General features: G+C 41.8%; 1 protein-coding gene and 13 non-coding genes across 14 annotated transcripts; 4 read left to right on the top strand and 10 right to left on the bottom strand.

The window, feature by feature from the left end:
• Positions 1 to 124: 124 nt before the first annotated feature.
• On the top strand, positions 125 to 2,974 carry LOC115054993 (stonustoxin subunit beta-like; the record flags this gene model as incomplete). The annotated part of the gene is made up of 1 exon (XM_029520349.1): positions 125 to 2,974. A coding segment is annotated over one exon (519 nt), but the record flags the coding sequence as incomplete, so codon positions are not given.
• Positions 2,975 to 4,453: 1,479 nt separating this feature from the next.
• On the top strand, positions 4,454 to 4,525 carry trnad-guc (transfer RNA aspartic acid (anticodon GUC)). The gene has a single exon. It is a non-coding gene; the product is annotated as a tRNA-Asp (tRNA).
• A 6,654-nt stretch (positions 4,526 to 11,179) lies between these two features.
• trnad-guc (transfer RNA aspartic acid (anticodon GUC)) lies at positions 11,180 to 11,251 on the bottom strand. Its single transcript has one exon. It is a non-coding gene; the product is annotated as a tRNA-Asp (tRNA).
• A 481-nt stretch (positions 11,252 to 11,732) lies between these two features.
• On the bottom strand, positions 11,733 to 11,806 carry trnan-guu (transfer RNA asparagine (anticodon GUU)). The gene has a single exon. It is a non-coding gene; the product is annotated as a tRNA-Asn (tRNA).
• A 904-nt stretch (positions 11,807 to 12,710) lies between these two features.
• trnat-cgu (transfer RNA threonine (anticodon CGU)) lies at positions 12,711 to 12,784 on the bottom strand. The gene has a single exon. It is a non-coding gene; the product is annotated as a tRNA-Thr (tRNA).
• A 794-nt stretch (positions 12,785 to 13,578) lies between these two features.
• Positions 13,579 to 13,650, bottom strand: trnap-agg (transfer RNA proline (anticodon AGG)). The gene has a single exon. It is a non-coding gene; the product is annotated as a tRNA-Pro (tRNA).
• Positions 13,651 to 13,779: 129 nt separating this feature from the next.
• trnat-agu (transfer RNA threonine (anticodon AGU)) lies at positions 13,780 to 13,853 on the bottom strand. The gene has a single exon. It is a non-coding gene; the product is annotated as a tRNA-Thr (tRNA).
• An 876-nt stretch (positions 13,854 to 14,729) lies between these two features.
• trnal-cag (transfer RNA leucine (anticodon CAG)) lies at positions 14,730 to 14,812 on the bottom strand. The gene has a single exon. It is a non-coding gene; the product is annotated as a tRNA-Leu (tRNA).
• Positions 14,813 to 14,961: 149 nt separating this feature from the next.
• Positions 14,962 to 15,033, bottom strand: trnaq-cug (transfer RNA glutamine (anticodon CUG)). The gene has a single exon. It is a non-coding gene; the product is annotated as a tRNA-Gln (tRNA).
• Positions 15,034 to 15,883: 850 nt separating this feature from the next.
• Positions 15,884 to 15,957, bottom strand: trnan-guu (transfer RNA asparagine (anticodon GUU)). The gene has a single exon. It is a non-coding gene; the product is annotated as a tRNA-Asn (tRNA).
• A 1,567-nt stretch (positions 15,958 to 17,524) lies between these two features.
• trnal-aag (transfer RNA leucine (anticodon AAG)) lies at positions 17,525 to 17,606 on the top strand. Its single transcript has one exon. It is a non-coding gene; the product is annotated as a tRNA-Leu (tRNA).
• Positions 17,607 to 18,934: 1,328 nt separating this feature from the next.
• trnaw-cca (transfer RNA tryptophan (anticodon CCA)) lies at positions 18,935 to 19,005 on the top strand. The gene has a single exon. It is a non-coding gene; the product is annotated as a tRNA-Trp (tRNA).
• A 581-nt stretch (positions 19,006 to 19,586) lies between these two features.
• trnap-ugg (transfer RNA proline (anticodon UGG)) lies at positions 19,587 to 19,658 on the bottom strand. Its single transcript has one exon. It is a non-coding gene; the product is annotated as a tRNA-Pro (tRNA).
• A 1,509-nt stretch (positions 19,659 to 21,167) lies between these two features.
• trnat-ugu (transfer RNA threonine (anticodon UGU)) lies at positions 21,168 to 21,241 on the bottom strand. The gene has a single exon. It is a non-coding gene; the product is annotated as a tRNA-Thr (tRNA).
• Positions 21,242 to 21,788: the final 547 nt, after the last annotated feature.

The raw sequence follows: 21,788 nt of genomic DNA, 5'->3' as shown, positions 1-21,788 counted from the left end.
AAACATTATTCACAGGTGATGAAATGTAAGTTTGAATGATTCACTTTCAGTAAAGTTGTTGATAAATGAACAGATGATAAACTGCAGCTGTTGTTTCTTGTTCTCTCCATCAGATGTCTGTGAACTGGAACTGGACACAAACACAATCCACAGAAACCTCAAACTGTCTGACAACAACAGGAAGGTGACACATGTAGCCGAGGATCAGTCATATCCTGATCATCCAGACAGATTTAATTACTGGCCTCAGCTGCTGTGTAGAAATGGTCTGACTGGTCGCTGTTACTGGGAGGTCGAGTGGAGTGGACTGGTTTATATCTCAGTGAGCTACAGAGGAATCAGAAGGAAAGGAGGCAGTGATGACTGTTTGTTTGGAAGAAATGATCACTCCTGGAGTCTGTTTTGCTCTGATGATGGTTACTCGGTTTGGCACAACAACAGAAGAACATCCCTCTCCTCCTCCTCTGTCTCTAACAGAGTAGCAGTGTATGTGGACTGTCCTGCTGGCTCTCTGTCCTTCTACAGAGTCTCCTCTGACTCACTGATCCACCTCCACACCTTCAACACCACATTCACTGAACCTCTCTATCCTGGGTTCAGGATCATGCCTGTTTCTTCAGTGTCTTTGAGAGAGTTGTGCTGAAGGAGACCTGAAACTAGAAACTGAGACACTTCACTGTTTGCTTCACTTCTCAGCTCTGGAGTCTCCGTCAGTTCCAGTTTGGAAACAGATCTGGACTTTGTTGTCTAAATCTGTGTGTTGCTGAAACTACATCAGCTTACATATTCATTACATTATGTCATGCTTTGGTTGGTTTTTGTACCCGATGATGAGATCTGAACTTCTTTCAGCATTAATGCTGAAACTCTTCAGAGGGAATAGTTGTCTGTGGCCTCCATTTCCTTCTTCCTTCCTCCTGTTGGACTGTTAGTTTATTTCAGTTCCATTGATCTGGTTATTAGCATGATGTCCCCGGGACTTCAGGCTGCTGTCTGAATGAGACAAACATGGACCACTGGAACTGTTCAGTTCTTAAAAGAAAATCATGAACTCAAAGTTCATCACAGCAATCATCTGCTGTTTAAGCCTGTCTGGTTATCAAATGATTAACACTGTGGAGGATGAAGGAGGTAGTAACGTTCATGTGTAAATATGTTCTAACCAGCTGTAAACTCTTAAATATTCCATCATATAATCAGAGGTGAGGCGTTCAGTTTGGATACTAACATATCTGTACTTATGTATATAACTACAGTTCTTTTATGAACCCAAACAGGTTATTTCTTGGTGTTGGTTCCTGGTTAGTAGTTTCATCATTCTCAGCGATACTGTTGGACCCAAAGAGGGTTAAAAACAGTTTGGCCTTCTTTGGTCAGCTGAACTGCCCCATTCACCCAAAAAACTAGTTCAGCCTGTTTGACTGTTTTTAATAAAATCTATCTTTTCACCTGTAGTTAAAACAGCAGAGCTCTGGGAGGGAGTTTACATGGACTGCTGTCAGATACATTACTGAGCTTTTGGTCAAAGACTTTACCGGCTTTCTCTCATCTAGCGCCGGTGGAAGGATATGAAGTGTCTGCTCTAACCAAACGTCTAACACAGGCTTTGAGGGAGTGATGGGAAACTCTCTAATGAATACTGAGAAAATAACTGAATAAACATGGGAACAACACATTTAAATAAATATTCTGCTCATACTAAAAGTCATTTACATCAGTGAAAACAGTAACAAGGAAGTTTTTCTGTAGTAAACAGTGTAACATGCTTACCTGAAGTTTGTCCTGCCACAGTGCCATTCCAGGAGCTTGAAGAATGACAAATGTGCAGAAACGTACAAAATTATATGGCATTAAAAACAAAAGGAGCGAATCACTTAGCATGGCAGCACGAGACGAAACTTGTTTTTTACGGCACAAACCAGCACAAATGAACTGTACCACTTCAGGTCCAATCAGAGCACATAGCGGGCTGTGTGACGTCATCACCAGAAATGTGTAATATCTATAAAACCAGAGGAGCACAAATGAATGGTACCATTTCTGGTCAGTTTGGAGTACATGGGGGGGGGGCTGGGTGACCTGTGGATGTCCTAAAAAAATAATCTTTAAGATCTGAAAAACCGTAGCAGCACAGACAAAAATTTTTACCACACAAACCAGCACAGACAAAACAGACTTTCTCCAAATTTTGCGTGGGGTGGGGGGCCAGCTTCACCCAGGTGTGTTATGACCCTGTAGTTGGCACACACCCTCTGGTCCCCCTTTTGAAGGGCTGTTAATGATTACTTTGTGTGTAGCTGTTCTGATCTGAATGTTGGATCTTTCTTGTCAATAAAAAAGGCTTATATAAAGATCAGAATGAAAAGGAACGCCTCTTCTATAAATTAGTAGTATCAGAATATTGGGCATCAAAAATTAATTCAGGAAACTCTGACAAAGCTTTTGAAATCCTCCCTGCCTCTAACAAAATGTTAATGAAATATACCAAACTTTAAAATTTTATATGTGATGAAGTAACATGATGTTTCATCTGTAACCAACTTTACTGGTCCATGATTATGATGCATATAATCTTTATTTGCACGTGATTATATATATTTTTATCTTGGCAGGTGACCGATTGTCTGCTAGTTTGTTCGCACGACTTTGGTGGCTGTGAAAGTATCTCCAGGAGTAAAATGATTAAATCGGTACATCTTTTCAATTGTCAATCTCTATATTATATCAGAGGCCCTTAATGGTGCATATACTTGGATCTGTATATATACTCACACACACACACATCTGTGATGTTAGATGATCTGTGTTGTGTTTTTTTTTAAAGGAGGGGGGTAAATAATCATACAGCTTCAAAAATATAACTTAAATGTAAAAACATTTGTTTTTGTATTGTTTTGTTGTGCATCTGTAAAACTGCAAAGACACAGAGAACATGACCTGACTGTGTGTCACATAAATGTATGAATCCAATCTGTTAAAGTGAAGCTGAAATGAATCCTTGTAGCATTAATTGTTCAGCAGCATGACTTGTCATGATACTGAGGTTGTGTCCTGTTTGGGGGTCACCACAGAGGAGGAGCTAGTGAGGACAGGCAGCAGGATCTTATGAAGGAAGCTCAACAGAGCCGGACTTTGTTTGGGTGAGCTGGCTCAACAAAGACGAAAGCTCCAACCAGAGATTACGAGTATCACGATGGTGGTTATCAACTTGGTTTGTCCACCCAGGCTTTCCTCAGCAGGCGCTGTGTGCGTTCACATAAAAAGGACTGTTTAGGTGTCATTTGACACCATTCCTGCAGAAAAATTGTCAAACTACGTGAAACATATTTCAACCAAGAGGAGCAGATTATGATAATGGAGAGCTATGAAGAGTTCAATAACAATAACAGCTGAAAGCAACGTATCACATTCGTCTTTAACATTAACAGAGTGCACTCTATGGTGGAGTTCATGAGAAAAAGTGGGAGGAGTCTTTGATCTCTGTGATGTCATTAGAGCCTTTGTGACATCACAGAATCAGCATCTCCTTTGATGGTTACTGATGGAACAGGAAAAGGTCAGATCTGAAAGCAGCTGAAAGCAACGTATCACATTCGTCTTTAACATTAACAGAGTGCACTCTATGGTGAAGTTCATGAGAAAAAGTGGGAGGAGTCTTTGATCTCCGGTATGTCATTAGAGCCTTTGTGACATCACAGAATCAGCATCTCCTTTGATGGTTACTGATGGAACAGGAAAAGGTCAGATCCTGATATAATCTTGTGAATCCACAAGTATGCCTTTCTTTGTTTGTGTACCAACAGTCTGACCTCTGGTTCTGACTTTGTTTTGATGAACCTCATTATTTACACACAGCACATTCAGGACATTAATGTGACAGTTTATTTTATGCAAAAGAAAATCCTTTGTTATTTGTCACAGTGGACAGGAGTACATCCAGCAATGGGAAGGTTCAATAACACAGAGAACAGTCAGACAACCACAAGAAATGAAATAAGAGCATCAGAAAAAAAACACCAATCAGGAATATTCATAAACAGGATTATTATCAATTGGTTCCTCAAAAGCAGCAGCCTGTAACAGGAACTGGGCAAAATGTCTCTGTGGTGCAATCGGCAAGCTTCTTCCTCACTGACTCACTCAACCTCTGTCTCCTGGGTTTGGATTTAGGTCTGGGTCTGGGTCTGGGTCTAAGACCAGGTGGGCCTGCTCAGAGTCTCTGTGTTGGATGTGAGCTGCTGAAATCTCTGAACACCATGACACAGATAATATCAGTCTGATGTGTCATCTGTAATCCAGATGTTGTCAGCAACAAACAGATGTTCCTGACAGAAGCTGTGCTGATGATGATTCTGGATAGAAACTGGGAGGAAATAACTTTATTCTCTCTTTGTTTTTCCACGGAGGAAGTGAAGTTACACCACGTGATATCGTTTTTTTTTTTTTTTCCAGCTCCTCGTTAGTATAGTGGACAGTATCTCCGCCTGTCACGCGGAAGACCGGGGTTCGATTCCCCGACGGGGAGAGCACGTGCATTTTTCTTTAATAGCTCAGTGACAGAAGTTAACTCTCTCTGGTCAGCGGCGTCCTGCTCGCAGACAGCAGTTTTATTTTGAAAATCAACCGGATTCTCTTGGCTTTAGAAAGTCCAACTTCCTGTCTCTTGTAAAGACAGAACAGCAGATCTGAGATAGTTAGATCAACTCTGAGTAGTTAAGCGCGTGCACCCCAACTCTAAACTACGGTGGCCGGTAAGTGCAAAACAATCTTACAAAGTGCGAAACACTTTCACAAAGCGTGAAACAAATTTACATGTTGGGGAAACATTTTTACATTTTATTAAGCCAAATTACACAAGAAAAACACTGTTACCACGGAAAAAAATTTACAACTTGCGAAACAAATTTAAAAGTGGCAGAACACTTTTACAAATCCCGAAACAAATTTCCAAACGACAGAATCTTCCGGAAGGGGAATGTACCAAATGCCGGAAGTGATCCAGAAGAAGATTGACTGTGAGCTCAAAAACTTTGTATCGGTTTGTGTGGCGGGAAAACTTTGCGGAGTGAAAGTTTATGGCAGCATGGAGTAAAATGATGTTTTGGCCGTTTTGTGGAAACAACTTGAGCCAATTTACGCGGTTGTGTTTTCCGTGCGGACGATCTGTAGAATGTTTAACGTTGATGAACGGACCAGACGGAAGGAGCACGCGCACAGGAGACATCTAATAAACAGCCGGAAAATGCTAAACAAGCTAAGTGTAGCATCGCGCTAACTAGATGAAGCCGCTGTCAGACATGCAGTGAATTAAAGTGCACCGTTTCATTTTGCAGCCAATCGTTGTCTTCACGGAATAGCAACGCGTTTAGTTAGTATGCGTTGCTAGTTGTTATTTATTTATTTTATTTTAGGCGTACATTTATGCTAAATGCACAATTGTTGCTGATTGTTTTAGCTGCTGCTAACTTTCTGTTTTGATACGGAACTCCGTTCATTCCAGCAGAACAACCATGAACATCATATAAACAATTCATGGAGGACAGAAAGTCAAAGTCAAAAGAACTGTGGGCCGAAAGGAAACAGGTCCAGGTACGTGTGTGGATATATCTGTAAAATATGGAAGTAAATATGTGTGTGTGTGTGTGTGAAATGAATGATATCTTTTTGTTATTTTAAAAGCTCAGAGAGGGAAAACACTCCCATTATATACAGATCCGGAGGTAGCAGCACCTGATCTACTGAAGCAAGCTGTCCAAGAAATGAGAACATTTAACAAGAAGATGGATGAAGGAGCAGACCTTCTTTTGTATCCAGACTGTTCAGAGGTGCTCCATGTGCCTGGGTCAGAAAGCCCATTCAAACTGGCAGAATATAAAAAGGAAATAGGAAAGGCACTTTTTTCATTTGCCTAGAAACACACTTTAGAGGAGGTTTGTGGATCTCTTCATTCAATATTTTTACATATTTATTTACTCCGATGTAGCATAATAATGTGTTTCAATGTAGCTGACACTATGGTACGTTCATTTATACATTTTGTACTTTGATTAGGTTTTTATTTATTTATTGATAGATTTGCATTTGGTTTCAAGCATTAAGTCTAAGAACCAAGTCTTGATTATTTGGCATTTACTATTCCAATCAGACACCCTGATAACCTTTCACCATTGATATATACTGTATGTGGTGAGGGAACAATAATGGAAGCTGTTTAAAGTTGCTGACAATTGTGTGCTTTTCTTATCAGGTTTTTGAACCAAAAAAACACAGTTCTCCCAAACACAAACCTGAAGATAAAGGGTAGGTATTAGTTTTTACAAAAGAGGTAATTTGTCTTTAAGTTGTTGATGTGATTGTGATGAACATGTGGTAGAAAATACCATACGTGTAATATCATTTATAATGAAATCATCTCTTATTTATAAATCTTATGGTTCCTCTCTACCTCTAAATGTTACTCAAAGCTCTGTTATACTCTGTATCATAAAGTTCATCAGTTTATCAATTTTATCATGTTTCAGAGATTCATCCACAGCTCAGCCTGGACAGGTATTAAGGCAGATTATGGCAGCCTGATGTTCTTTGCTTTCAGTGTGTTGTTTCAGACATTTTCATTTGTTTTTCAGACAGTAATATCTGACACTGAGGATCTGGATCCACCTGGAACAAATCCAGTCAGGAGTTCTTGCTACAGGTAAGTAAAAAAACAACAGTGACCCACTTATTGTTAATTTTAATTTATTGATTACATGGGAAAGATATTTGCATTTCTAAGATGTTCATCATATTCTGAAACCTGTGACATGCTGGTAAAATTCACAGATGATGCTGCTGTTTTGGAAGAAGGAATTGACACAGGTGGGCCGAGACGAGAGTTTTTAACTCTACTGATGAAACATCTGAAAGACCGGCCCATTTCTGATGGACCAGAAGGACATCAGTTCTTGGTGTACAATGCAAATGGTATGAACAGGGTTAGATGTAAACAACACTAATGGTTAATGATCATTAACTTTATATGTCACATGACATACACTTTGTTGCTGGAACTATTTTTCAAAAACGTGTTGTTTCATCTCAGATTGAGAATGTTTCTTCAGTGGATGCTCTGAGAGAATGCATCATGAGACACAGCACAATGTTACAGACAGCAGTCTGACTGAGACGTGTTGCTCCTGTTGAAGAAAAGAAAGAAATCGTGTCAGACTCCCTCCGATGGTACATTATTGACCGCATCTCATCTTTAATCGACAGGTAAGATCATATTTGTAATTATGTGATTTTTATTTTTTTGTATTTAAGATATTTTAGTTTGAAATGCCTCATCATCCCCCTCTGTGGTTTATTAAGAATGTATATTTTTTAGCTCTGAGTCAGTGTGTCAGAATGTGTGCCTTAGTTTAGTATAATTGCTGTGTGATGTCTGTCTCCCCTTCCTCTGTCTTATGCCAATCAAAAGGTGCTCATGTCATTCCAGTCTTGTTTGTGTGCGTAATTCTTGCAGTCTGTAGAGTAACAATTACCCTGCCAAGTGCAAAGCAAGACACAGAGTTCTTCTTTAAATCAGTAATGTTCAACACAACCATTTTTACTCATTTCTATATGTTTGGGTGGATAGTCATTTTAGAAAACATTGAAGTTTCTTTAGGTCATTTAAATGTGAAACAATGTTTGTGGTGACTTTTTAGATTCAAAGATGGTCTTTCAGCTCTTCAGTTTCTGACTGCACTGCAGCAACAGCCTACTTTGCTGGCCCCTGTCCTGTGCCACTCTGAAAAGCCACTCACTGGTCTGGAACTTGAGACTCTTCAAACCTGACCTCAGTCCATCAGGAAGTAACAGGAGACTTAAAGAAAGTCAAACTTTGGGCTACTGGGTGGACTGTGTCTTTTATTGTGAAGGTTTGGAAATCACAAAATTTTATAATTTGCTGAGAAAATACATTGCCAAGATGTAACTGAAGGTTTTTCTTTGCAGAAGGTCAGGCTGCTGTGTCTCTGGAGGATGTTTTGATGTTTGCAACTGGGCTGACTTCACCTCCCCCGTCCAGATTGGAACCATCGCCAAGAATAGAGTTCCTGGATGACTCTCCATTCCCAGTTCCCAATACATGTTCAAACACATTGAAATTAGCACTCTGAGATTCACACACTGTGTTTAAGTCACACATGGACTTGTAACTGTAACTTGTAATTGGTAACTAGATCACCCCTCGAGACCAGACTCCGAAAAGGTGTTTTGGGTTTTTTTTTCTCTCCACACAGTTAAGATTTTCACTGTTAAGTTTTAGACAAAACAAATTTCAAGAAGTTTTGTATTCCATACTTACAAAAATATAGGACTCATTACTTTGCTATAATTTTTATCAATTGATTTCAAACACAGCAAAAATGAAGCTGTGACACTTCGTGTTCAGACAGACTGCAGTGTTCCACCACTCCAAATCAGATTTCATAGCTTGTCATTCACTTTTCCTCGTGATGTTTCCAAATGATTCTGGTACCTGTTCATCTGAAGAAATGAAACAATGGGAATGCAAATGTTATGTTTACAAACAATAAAAAAAATTGCAAATATTTCCTTCTTATTGCATCTGTGATAGATTGGTTATGAAGTTTCTCCAAACTATTTTAAAACAGAAAATTGCATGTTTTTCAGTCATGGCAATATTTGATTCTATTCTGTGTTACTTGTCTAATACCAAATCACAGCACAGTCATCTCATGGCTCTTGACATTTATATTAAAAAATTAATTTAAAAAATAAATAAAATAGAAATAGGACAGAAACCCCAATGAACAAGCACTTGATAATGTCTGAAGGGAAAATTCCCTTTCTCACTGACTCACAGCTGAGCAGTTTCTTTCAGCTTCATGTACAGTTCTGTTGCAGACTCCCAGTTCTCTGGCTTCTGTAGTTGTTTGTGCTCCATAACAAAGTCAAAGTCCTCCTGCATGTTTGAGTCCCCACATGGAGCTATTGACAGACTCGCCTCTGGAACAGCATCCAAATCAGCTGGTTCAATCTCAAATCCAGTCTGTGGAGCCAAATCTGTGTTAGATACAATAAATAGCATTTATATGATTTATTTACATTTAACCAATAAAATAATAATAAAACAAACATGGAAATATCAATCATCACCAATATTACCTGTGTGGTCAGCAGTACAGTTCATTGGACATGACGCTGTTCTGGAAGTGTGAATCCTGTGACTGTTCCACAGTCTCACACACTCATCCAACATCACCATAGCAACATCTCAGAAGGCACTGATGCTCATGGCTCCCGTTGAAGTATCCAGCAAACAACTCCATCCAGAACTGAGACCTGTAGAAATGGATAGAATCAGAAGTAAATATATATTATCAGTAGGAGTGGGACTCCATTAAAAAAGTCTAATTCATTAAAGGCTTTGTAATGAATGAATTGAAATGAACGCGTTAAAGTCCCAGCCTCAATTATTATATATGTTTAGAGGAGTTCATCTGCGATAGAACATAAAGATAAAAATCAAATGAAAGGTTAGTCATAATAAAATGACTTCATGAAGGCCACTTACCTTCCCCTTCTAAATATGGCCCACCAGGATTCAACACGCTGCTTATTCGTGGATGAGCCATACATGTGGCTGGACGGCCCAGAGCAGCAGTCATCATGATGGAGGCGTAGGGGAGACTGAATGGCAGCCATAATGCCATTCTCCGTGCCACAATCAGTCCTCAGTCTCATGAGAGGAGATTCTCAGCGATCACTGTTGGCTTCTTGTTATTTGTCACAGCACTTTAGGTGAAAAAATCCATCCATGCGTCCTGAGAGAGCCAGTTTATCAGAACCATCTGCATGCCACATACAGTTCGCTCCCATTGAGGAGCAGCTTCTTCTTAGAAACCTTCTGCGTGCTCTCTCATTCATCACATCATCTCTCTTCACTCGAAGATTGGACTTTTGTCTGAGTACCTGCCACATCGTCCGATAGCCAAACAGTTGTCCAGGTCCACGAAGTTCCAACCTGATGGCGTTTGGAGAGGAATCATCCTTTTAAGAGTCCGCAGGCTGATGTTTGCACCGTGTAAACTTCACATCATGCTTCAGTAGATCAGGTGCTGCTACCTCCGGATCTGTATATAATGGGAGTGTTTTCCCTCTCTGAGCTTTTAAATCAGCTCCATGTGGCGCCATCAATCCATGTTTATCTGCTAAAATAACAAAAAGATATCATTCATTTCACACACACACATATTGACTTCCATATTTTACAGATATATCCACACACGTACCTGGACCTGTTTCCTTTCGGCCCACAGTTCTTTTGACTTTGACTTTCTGTCCTCCATGAATTGTTTATATGATGTTCATGGTTGTTCTGCTGGAATGAACGGAGTTCCGTATCAAAACAGAAAGTTAGCAGCAGCTAAAACAATCAAACAATCAGCAGCAATTGTGCATTCAGCACAACTGAATGCCTAAAAAAAAAAAACTAGCAACGCATACTAACTAAACGCGTCGCTATTCCGTGAAGACAACGATTGGCTGCAAAATGAAACGGTGCACTTTAATTCACTGCATGTCTGACAGCGGCTTCAGCTAGTTAGCGCGATGCTACACTTAGCTTGTTTAGCATTTTCCGGCTGTTTATTAGATGTGTCCTGTGCGCGTGCTCCTTCCGTCTGGTCCGTTCATCAACGTTAAACATTCTACAGATCGTCCGCACGGAAAACACAACCGCGTAAATTGGCTCAAGTTGTTTCCACAAAACGGCCAAAACATTATTTACTCCATGCTGCCATAAACTTTCACTCTGCAAAGTTTTCCCGCCACACAAACCGATACAAACTTTTTGAGCTCACAGTCAATCTTCTTCTGGATCACTTCCGGCATTTGGTACATTCCCCTTCCGGAAGATTCTGTCGTTTGGAAATTTGTTTCGGGATTTGTAAAAGTGTTTCGCACTTAGTAATTTTGTTTTGCACTTACCAGCCACCGTAGTTTCCGAGTTGATCCAACTAACTCAGATCTGCTGCTCTGTCTTTACATGAGACAGGCAGGAAGTTGGGCTTTCTAAAACCAAGAGAATCCGGTTGGTTTTCAAAATAAAACTGCTGTCTGCGAGCGGGACGTTGCTGACCAGAGAGAGTTCACTTCTGTCACTGAGCTATTAAAGAAAAACACACGTGCTCTCCCCGTCGGGGAATCGAACCCCGGTCTTCCGCGTGACAGGCGGAGATACTGTCTACTATACTAACGAGGAGCTGGGCAGAGAAACATCACGTGGTGTAACTTCACTTCCTCCGTGGAAAAACAAAAGGAGCATAAAGTTATTTCCTCCCAGTTTCTATCCAGAATCATCATCAGTACAGCTTCTGTCAGGAACATCTGTTTGTTGCTGACAACATCTGGATTACAGATGACACATCAGACTGATATTATCTGTGTCATGGTGTTCAGAGATTTCAGCAGCTCACATCCAACACAGAGACTCTGAGCAGGCCCACCTGGTCTTAGACCCAGACCCAGACCCAGACCTAAATCCAAACCCAGGAGACAGAGGTTGAGTGAGTCAGTGAGGAAGAAGCTGCTCGTTCTCCTTCAACAGTTTGATCTCAGTCACTTCCTCTTTTCAGGAATCAACTTCTACCATCTGTCCACTAGATGGAGATAACTGAGCATCAACTTAAAAATCCTCCGGTCTTCCATGTGTGAACTATAATACCAGTGAATTAAACAAAATACGTCCCTGGGTGGGCTCGAACCACCAACCTTTCAGTTAACAGCCGAACGCGCTGACTGATTGCGCCACAGAGACATGATGACCAATTCCTGTTACAGCCTGCTGTCGCAGCTATAATTATCCCAAATGTTGCTCCCTTTGTGTCTCACAGAGATCCTGCCTGTTTGGGAGAGCGTTACATTAAAGATTTAAAGGTCCCTGTTTCAATCCTGGGTTTCAGCAGCTGTTGTGGCTCCTTTTGTTCGCTCCCCCAAATGAGCTATTTCAGCACAGCAAACAGTAGAAATGACTTCTCATTATTGCTTCCATGACCTGGAAGTGGAACTAAAGGTGTGTCCCTATCACCGGCCTTGATAATGATAACTGAGCACCAGTGAGTGCTCTCCTCCTCTTAGAGTCCTAACAACAGCACTCAGCTGTGTTATATTTTCAGGCTGTGCAGATTACAGAGATTCTCAAACATGCTGCATCTCTCCCCAAATGGGAAGCTTGGTCCATTAAAAAAAACAAACTGTTGCTGGCAGGATTTGAACCTGCACGGGTAGTTCTAGTCCATCACCTTAACCACTCGGCCACAACACCCACACACAGGAAAGTTCCCGTGACTCAACATTTTCCAGCCTGGATAGTTTCCTCCTCAACTGTTACCAAACTGTTACCTTAACAGGTGAAGGTTCATTCTGATGGAATGAACTGTTTCTACACAAGCTGCATGAATGTGACACAGAGCTCATGTTTAAAGTTTTTTTCTTCAGTACTCTTATTGTGTATGGAGCTCTGACTGTTGACATAAGTGCAGGTGACCTAAATTCAGCAGCATCATCAATGTCCTCATCTCATCCAAAAGGCTTCATCAGACAGCTTCAGGAGCTCAGAAGCTATATGGTTAGTTAATGCGGCCAGACCATGCAGCTCAGTGATCGAACATGCACTTCCCATGTGTAAGTGTTACTATCTACAACATCTTACATTATGAATGAGGCACTGCTGGGATTTGAACCCAGGATCTCCTGTTTACGAGACAGGCGCTTTGACCAGCTAAGCCACAGCACCACTCTGATGTACATGTATATCCAGAGGATCTGGTGATGGATGTGTAATGTGTAAACTGCAGCTGAGGTTGATGGTAAAGTGGTTTGTTTTAATGTAGGACTCTGCATCTACCTGAACCTGTTTGACTGCAGATGTGCATTTTCATTTGGACCCCAGGAAGAGTAGCTGCTGCCTCAGTGACAGCTAACAGGGATCCTAACAAGCGATAAACAATAAACAGACATTTCCAATCATCATCAAAATGTATTCTTTAATTAAATGTTCCAGAGCTCAGACTGTTGGTACACAAACAAAGAAAGGCATACTTGTGGATTCACAAGATTATATCAGGATCTGACCTTTTCCTGTTCCATCAGTAACCATCAAAGGAGATGCTGATTCTGTGATGTCACAAAGGTTCTAATGACATCACAGAGATCAAAGACTCCTCCCACTTTTTTCTCATGACCTCCACCATAGAGTGCTGACTGCTGCAATAATGCTGCCTTTAATAGAAGTTTAGGAACATTTAATTAAAGAATACATTTTGATGATGATTGGAAATGGCTGTAGAGTCCTACATTAAAACATCTGAAAAAATCCTTCGATCTTCCACGAGAAAATGGCATCTGACAGCCTTTTGGACACACAACCAGTCAGCGCAATATTTCATGGTGTGGTGAAAGAGGAGGGAGAATATTGGAAATGTAGGTCAAAGAAACCTGAGCTTGAACCTCACTCAAGTACTACTTCCAAACCCAGGACATTTAGATCCGGTGTTCCTGTATGATAAATGTGCTATACACCATGACAACGGGCTCGTCCAGGATTTGAACCCGGGACCTCTCGCACCCTAAGCGATAATCATACCCCTAGACCAACGAGCCTTTTACAAAGAGAGACATGGAGAGTTTGACAGTAACTGACTGGTCTGAGAGAGTGCTGTGTCTTTTTAATGGAACTTATGCAGAGGAAGTTACATGAGTTTAACTCAACAGCATTAAACTTCATCAAAGAGGCACTGCTGGGATTTGAACCCAGGATCTCCTGTTTACTAGACAGGCGCTTTGACCAACTAAGCCACAGCACCAGGCGTTCTGTGAAGAAGTCGGGGAAGTTGAATGGTGGCACGCTGTGTTGCGCTTTGTTGAGCTAAAGATACAAATAAAATTATCTAAATTAGCTTTATTTTCAAATGCTTGTGTGGTGCGACTGCTCTTGTTCTTTCTGTACCTCAAAATGTTTTACATCTGAATCACATGTAAACACAAAGGCTGCCCCACTGTCACCATTCAGAGCAGCTGTGAAGATTATTGATACAAATACATGCTAAGCCAGCAGCCTACCCATTGAGCTAACTCCGCTGTGCTAACATGCTAGCGTGCGCAGGGAGTGTCAAATGCCACTCATGTGCATGAATTCACATGCACGCACACACACAACTTCATGTTGAGGAGTTTGGTCTCTGGTCATCTACTTCTTTTTTACATGTTCATTTTGGAATACATTTTCAGTGCCCAGTTTTATTTTCACTGCAGTTACTCATGTTAACCACTCTGAGACAGTTTTAACAGCTAAAGAGTTTAATCATCACATCACAGGAGTACATCCAGAGTCCATCTTTTGTTCACACTTAGTCAACACATTTTCTGCCATGCTGATGATACCCTTCCTGTCACTGACCATTTTGAAATCTTGAATTCAGAAATCCATCCCTAAGACTTCCCTCTCCTTTGTACAGCACACATTTACTTTGAGATAGTGTTGTGTTGCCTTTGTGCAAAATTACTGCCCGTAATAGGACAAATTTTCATTGTGTGCTGAAGATCCCTCACCCTAAGTATCCACTAAGTCATGACATAGCTCACTTGGGAGAGCGTTAGACTGAAGATGTAAAGGCTCCTGGTTTTTGGCATCAGAGGTGGTCCCTGAGGGGGTTAAGTGGAGATGAAAGAAAAGCAGCTTCTGTCAGAAGTGGGATTTGAACCCACGCCTCCATGAGAGACTGCGACCTGAACGCAGCGCCTTAGACCGCTCAGTCATTCTGACAACAGATGCTGAACAATTAACCGAAAAATTTGCTGAAAATTAGCCCATCAAAGTGAGTCCACAATACACAATGACTGCCTGATTAGATCGCATGGAGGCTCAAAATTTGCATTTCCTCACCCGTGTAGAGCGTTTCACTGGTAAGATTCAGGTTCCACCGAGATTTGAACTCGGATCGCTGGATTCAGAGTCCAGAGTGCTAACCATTACACCATGGAACCCTGCTGGCATGTGCTTATGCAGATGTGGATGGAATTTTAGTCCTTTAAAAGCGTGGGCAGTCAAAGGTCGACCAAAATACCTTTGTCCCAAAACCTTACAGCAGTAGAGGTGAAAGAAAATCTGTCATTTCACACAGTGAAGGTTCCAATGTGAATAGATGGCAGGAGTCACGGTTGTTAGTCACATACAGGAGGGGATCATCTGCATAGCAGTGAAAATTTGTTCCAGTTTTGTTGTTGCTTCTGTCTGCAGAACTCAAAGGTATAAGCCATTTAAAAAAAATGAATAATGAATAAACAATTATCAAATAAAATGAACCAAATTCTATTGACTTTTAGGACATTTGATTTGGGTTGTTGTTGGTTCTTGTGAACTTTGTGATAATTCCTGCAGGTTAGATTTATGAAAGTTGCCATGTTTTTGATTTTGATGATGTTCCTTTTGGCAATGGTCTGTTCCCCTGAGGTTCGTCTGTGCTGTGCAGGGTGCCCCCGACGTGCGCTGACGTGCGTGCCTACTGCACCAACGAGGCCTGGAACCCAGAGTAAGTAAAAGAGTGAGATGGAGGAGAGCTGTCAGTGTTTCAGTATAAACATACATCATACAGCCCTGACCACTGTTGTATCCAGGCAGAGCTGACTGATTCTGACAATGGGACATTAAACTGGCCTAATGGAGAAGGTGTCTCATCAGAAGACTGAGGGTTTGAGTCCCTTCGTGGTTGGGCAGTTATGTATTACACGTTAAACCATATTTAATGGTTCTGGTGAAACCAAAGTAGAGGAAAGGGGCAGTGCAACTGCCGTAACATCAACATGTAGTGGTTGTAATCAGCTTAAAAACAAAGATCGTCCCTGGGTGGGCTCGAACCACCATCCTTTCGGTTAACAGCCGAACGCGCTGACCGATTGCGCCACAGAGACACATTGACTTCTCCATGTTCCAGTCTGCTGTTCCAGCTAGAATTATCCTAAATGTTGATTGAGCCAACTACTGTCTGCTGTTCTGGAACCGGATACTCAGAGTTCAAATCCTGGACAAGCCCAGCTGTTGCCTTGCAGTCGTCAGGGGAGCTAACTCTTATTATATGGAGCTGTGTGAGGTTGGCTGGTTGTGTTATTGGCAGTATCTTGTAAAGTGAAGCAACAGTAACTTTGTGGCTCATGCTGTGCTGAGGAGAGGGGAAATTAGTGATTGACTGCTGTTCACAGGAGACAAACTTTGTCAAAGCAGCCTGTGTTTAAATCCCAGCAGTTCCTTGTGGGTGAAGTCAAATGTTGTTGAAATAAACTACTTTCGGGTTTTTATCAGCTGGGAGATGCTGTCTCCACTTCTTATATGGTGAATGTGTGCTTCTGTGTTTTGTTTTGTTTTTTGCAAGAAAATGTAAAATAAAATAAAACTTAAAAGTGAGCTGAAAGAAAAGGAACAGTTCTGTGTTAAGTGTTACTGATGACTTTTTGTGTGTGTGGGGGTGTTTTGTTTTGAATTTCTGATCTTTGTTGTCCATAAAGAAAGGCATTAACAAAGCCCCACCTGTCATGTCTCTATTCCCCACCAGTGGGGTGGAGCCCACACTTTAAGAACGGCGGCCCTATAAGCATCCAACAGCATCACTGAGTCAGGAGCAGCACAGTGACAACTGTACACATTACTGGAGAAAGTGATAAATGACATTCAGCCAGTGTGTTAGGATAGCAGAGGAGGGTTTCCATCCATCAACCTCTGTATTATGGGCCCAAAACACTTCTACTGCTCCACTCTGTTCATAGCAGGCTGTGCTGCAGTCTCTTCTGGATCTGTGGGTTCAAATCCTCTGTGCTCTGCTGTGCTTGTTTTGCTTTAAATCACATCTGTCCTCATTCAACTGATTCATCAATTAAATGTTGGTAGAAACTGTTGGTTTGTTTGGCACCTTGACATTTCCTAAATAGCTTTTTATCTCTCATTAATTAAAAAAGACACACCACAGGTACTAAAATCCAGGATTGAACCAGAGACTCTACCAACTGAGCTATTTCAGCACAGCACACAGTGGAAATGATGATGATTTGCAATTTTAAATAGATTTCTTCAGATCGGCTGCAACAACACAACCCTAATCTCTAATCACTGCAGTTAGCTGTCCTCTCACCATATGCTAACAGTCCTCATGAATTTAAGAGGATCGTTGTCTGTTCCTGATGGACTAAATGTGTTCTTCATTACAAACCATTACCAAGACCATTGAAACCGCCCAATCAAAGTAAACAGGCAGCTGTTTACCCACTGCTTAAAGTGTCTGTCTTGTAAACAGGACATCCTGCATTCAAACCCAGCAGAGCTTCACTCTCAGTGTCACTGCTCATCACTAAACAACCCAACGTATGGGGATTGAACCCATGACCTTGGCGTTATCAGCGCCACACTCGAACCATTACCGTTAGCTGTGTATGAGGGAGCTGAGCTGCAGACCATTCAGTGTGTAGTGGGTTCAAAATTTGCTCACAGGGTAGTGTGGCCGAGCGGTCCAAGGCGCTGGATTAAGGCTCCAGTCTCTTCGGAGGCGTGGGTTCGAATCCCACCACTGCCAGTTTGTTTCTTGTCAATGAAAACTAATCAGCTAATTTCGGGCATTTTTTGTCTAACTCAATTTTTTGTTGAACAAAAGTTACAGAAGCCAGTGAAAGACGATACCAACACCAGGTGGGCTGAAATGAGAAACATCACTGTCAACCAGAGTTTGTGCTTGCGTATGAAAACATGTAGGTTTGGCAGGGGGCACCCAGATTTGAACTGAACGGTGAACTGAATGGTGAACAGAACATCCTGCATTAGTGGGCTCAGCCAGCTGAAATAGCTCAGCTGGGAGAGCGTTAGAGTGAAGATCTAAAGGTCCCTGGTTTAATCCCGGGTTTCGGCATCAGAGGTGGTACCTGAGTGAGGTGCAAGCTCAGGTTTCTTTGACCTACATTTCCAATATTCTCCCTCCTCTTTCAACCACACCATGAAATATTGTGAGTTTGGATGCGTCACGCTGACTGGTTGTGTGTCCAAAAGGCTGTCAAACACATCTTTCTTCCGTTTTCTCCTCCAAACATTTGTACACAGTTTTGAGATTTCCCATAATGTCATATGTGTGTCATTTTTGCAGTGAAGTATTTAATTAAATGTAAAACCGTTATAAACGGAGTGTTGCAAAGATGCTGTCAAAGACATCTTTCTGCCATTCACTCCTCCAAACCTTTGGACACAGCTTTGAGCTTTCTCACAGGTGTCTCACGCTTTGGTAGAGCGAATTAAAGGTTTAAATACCACTCCTGACAGTCTGTGCTGTTACCCAGCTTCTTTGTCTGAGGGCCTTCTGGGAAAGATCTTTGTTGTGCTTTAAGTCACATCTGTCCTCATTCAGCTGATTCCTCAATTAACTGTTAGTACAAACTGTTTGGAAATGTTAGCACCTTGAAACTTCTGACATCGCTTTTTATCTCTCATTTCAGCATTAAGAAGCAATGCCTGCTATAAAAGGCATTCACGTGGAAGACCTAGAACCCGTGATGTGTTTCACTAAGAGCTCAGTCATCACACTCAACTGATGTTGTAAACAGGTTACATTCAGAGGAATAGAGGTAATTAGTAGCGATGGGATTCAAACCCACGCTTTGAAGAGACCGCAGAATGAATGCAGCACCTTGGACTGCTTGGCTTCTGAAATGTTTCATAAATAGATTGAATAGGTGAGGGCTTTGGGACGGGGCTCACTGCAGCACCCGCTGTTGAGAGCTGCAGAGCGATGTGTGCTTTCACATCAGTTTACACCACCAAAGTGGTGTGGAGACGCTGACAACTTCCCCGCCCTGCAGGCTACTGATTAACTGATTAGCCTTGTTTATCTTTAGATCAGTACCCAATGCACAGGAAGACTCTGTGGTGCAATGGTAGCGCGTCTGATTCCAGATCAGAAGGTCGTGTGTTCAAATCACGTCAGATCATCTGTTCTCTGCACTGTTGGTAAGCACACAGCTGAAATGACTTGGACTGAAAGTCCAAATTCATGCTGGATGTTCACCACCCACTTCTCTAAAGTCCAACAGTGAAGGTTTCAAATCCAGTTCAGTCCAAATAATTCCAGTTTTGTTGTTGCCTTGCTCCTAATGTTTGCACATGGAAAATACAAACTACACCTTACAGCAGTAGAGGTGAAAGAAAAGCACCTTCTGTCAGGCATCCAGTGGTTCACATTACAGACTCCACAGCAGTGATAGGTGACACTGATCTATGAAATAATGAAACCATGAGTCTTTCATGTTCGAGGCCCATTTGTGCAGGAAAGATCTTGAGTCTGGCACCTCAGACCACTGAGCCATCCTGACACGTGTGTCAGAAAAGTTAATGCTCGCTTTAAGCGAGGGAATTCTACTGGAGATGACAAACCTGGAGGGGAAGCGTGTGTCACATTTTTGTGGATTTGTGTCAGACTTTCCTTCCTTAATTGTAGATACCTAACATTCTGCCTAATACTGTACTTGCTATAGTTGAACAGGGGTGCAGGTTATTGGACACATTATGTGAAGGGCTCGTCTGGGATTTGAACCCAGGACCTCTCGCACCCAAAGCGAGAATCATACCCCTAGACCAACGAGCCCTTGACGTGCATGTGAGAGGTAGCTGGATCGATGCCCACATTCGTCACAAATCCATGACTGTGGTTATATCAGCACCACGCTCTAACTTGATGAAGATTTGATACAACCATTTTGTGGATTGGACTGTCTCTTGGAGGTGTCAAATCCCACTTCTGACAGAAACCACTTTTCTTTCACCTCTAATGCTGTAAGGTGTGTTTGGGGACAAAGGTATTGGCGACATAACACTAAGGGCTCGTCTGGGATTTGAAGCTGGGACCTCGCGCACCCGAAGCGAGAATCATACCCGTAGACCAACGAGCCATTAGCTGCAATGCCTTAAAGGTGCTAAAGGGCATTCTGGTCTGGACTCCTGACAGTGTTTTTTCAAAATTTGTTAACCAAACTCTTCCAAAGTGGATGAAAAATCTGTATAAAATGTGACTACGAACAAAATTCATGAGGATGAGTGGACACAGTTTAGTCCATTCATCTGTAATACACAGCTGCCCAACCACAAAGGGACTCGAAACCCTCAGTCTTCTGATCCGAAGTCAGACGCCTTGTCCATTAGGCCACGTGGTCACTGGGCCTTGGTGATGTCCCATTGTCAGTCAGTCAACACTGCCTGGATACAACAGCGGTCAGGGCTGTATGATGTATGTTTATACTGAAACTCTGACAGCTCTCCTCCAGCTCACTTTTTTACTTTCTCTTTACTTTTTTACTATTCTGGCAATAAGCTTCCCTTTCCCTGAGACAACTCCGGGGTGTAACAGATGTACAGCTGCGGTGAGGACGGGTTACAGGTCGTGACCTCTGACTTCAACAGAACCTGTTGAAGTCAGAGAAGCCTTCCTGAATTCATGTTGTCTAACTTACTGACACTTGAATAGTGGAACTGCAGACAGTGGACACATCATATGAGGGGCTCCTCTGGGATTTACATAAAATAATCTAAACCGGCTTTTATTTTGAAATTATTTTTGGTGATTTTTTTTGGAGGATGTTTTGCATTGCTAGCAGCCCGGCTTGCTCAGTCGGTAGTGCATGAGACTCTTAATCTCAGGGTTGTGGGTTCTAGTCCCACGTTGGGACTAGTGACAGGAGAACTAGTCACTGCATGTACAGCTGCTTCTTATCTGGAGTTTTTTTCTGTCATCTATAATAAAGTAGAAAAGAGACACAGCTCAGACACAGATTCTGTGATGTCAGAGAGATCAAAGACTCCTCCGACTTTTTCTCATGACCTCCACCATAGAGTGCTGCCTGCTGCAATAATGCTGCCTTTAATAGAAGTTTAGGAACATTTAATTAAAGAATATATTTAGATGAATGGAATGGACTGGATGGAAATTTGGTGACCGACAGCTTCTCACAGAAGACAAACTTTGCATAGGCTCAAAAGCTGCATTTCTTCACAGGTGTAGCGTGGACAAATACAGGTTGTTTCCATTTTCCAAGGATGGTGTAGCAACATTTCTACATGCTGATATCTGTTATATCTATAACATCTAACATTAGGCAGAAGGCACTGCTGGGATTTGAACCCAGGATTTCCTGTTTACAAGACAGGCACTTTGACCAGCTAAACCACAGCACCACTCCGAAGTACATGTATATGCAGAGGATCTGGTAATGGAAGTGTAATGTGTATACTGCAGCTGAGGTTGATGGTAAAGTGGTTTGTTTTAATGTAGGACTCTGCATCTACCTGAACCTGTTTGACTGCAGATGTGCATTTTCATTTGGACCCCAGGAAGAGTAGCTGCTGCCTCAGTGACAGCTAACGGGGATCCTGACAAGTGATAAACTATAAACAGATATTTCCAATTGTCATCATGTATTATTATGTATCAAATGTTTCCAAACTTCTATTAAAGGCAGCATTATTGCAGCAGGCAGCACTCTATGGTGGAGGTCATGAGAAAAAGTGGGAGGAGTCATGTTTCATAATGTAAAGGAATTCAGTGTGTGTGTGTGTGTGTGTAACCACTTGGCCACCTCATCATGTTGTCACCCGAAGATGTGATAGTTGTGTGTGTGACAACAAGAAATGAAATAAGACCACCAATCAGGACATTTCATTAACAACAACAACAAACAAAAAACATCACATGTATTCAAAAGTAGCCCAATTTTAATCTTGG

The sequence above is a fragment of the Echeneis naucrates genome, chromosome 2 (genome assembly GCF_900963305.1).
Source record: "Echeneis naucrates chromosome 2, fEcheNa1.1, whole genome shotgun sequence".
Classification (NCBI taxonomy): Eukaryota; Metazoa; Chordata; class Actinopteri; order Carangiformes; family Echeneidae; genus Echeneis; species Echeneis naucrates.
The sequence above is the reverse complement of the archived record's forward strand: the minus strand, read 5'-3'. Positions and strand labels throughout refer to the sequence as shown.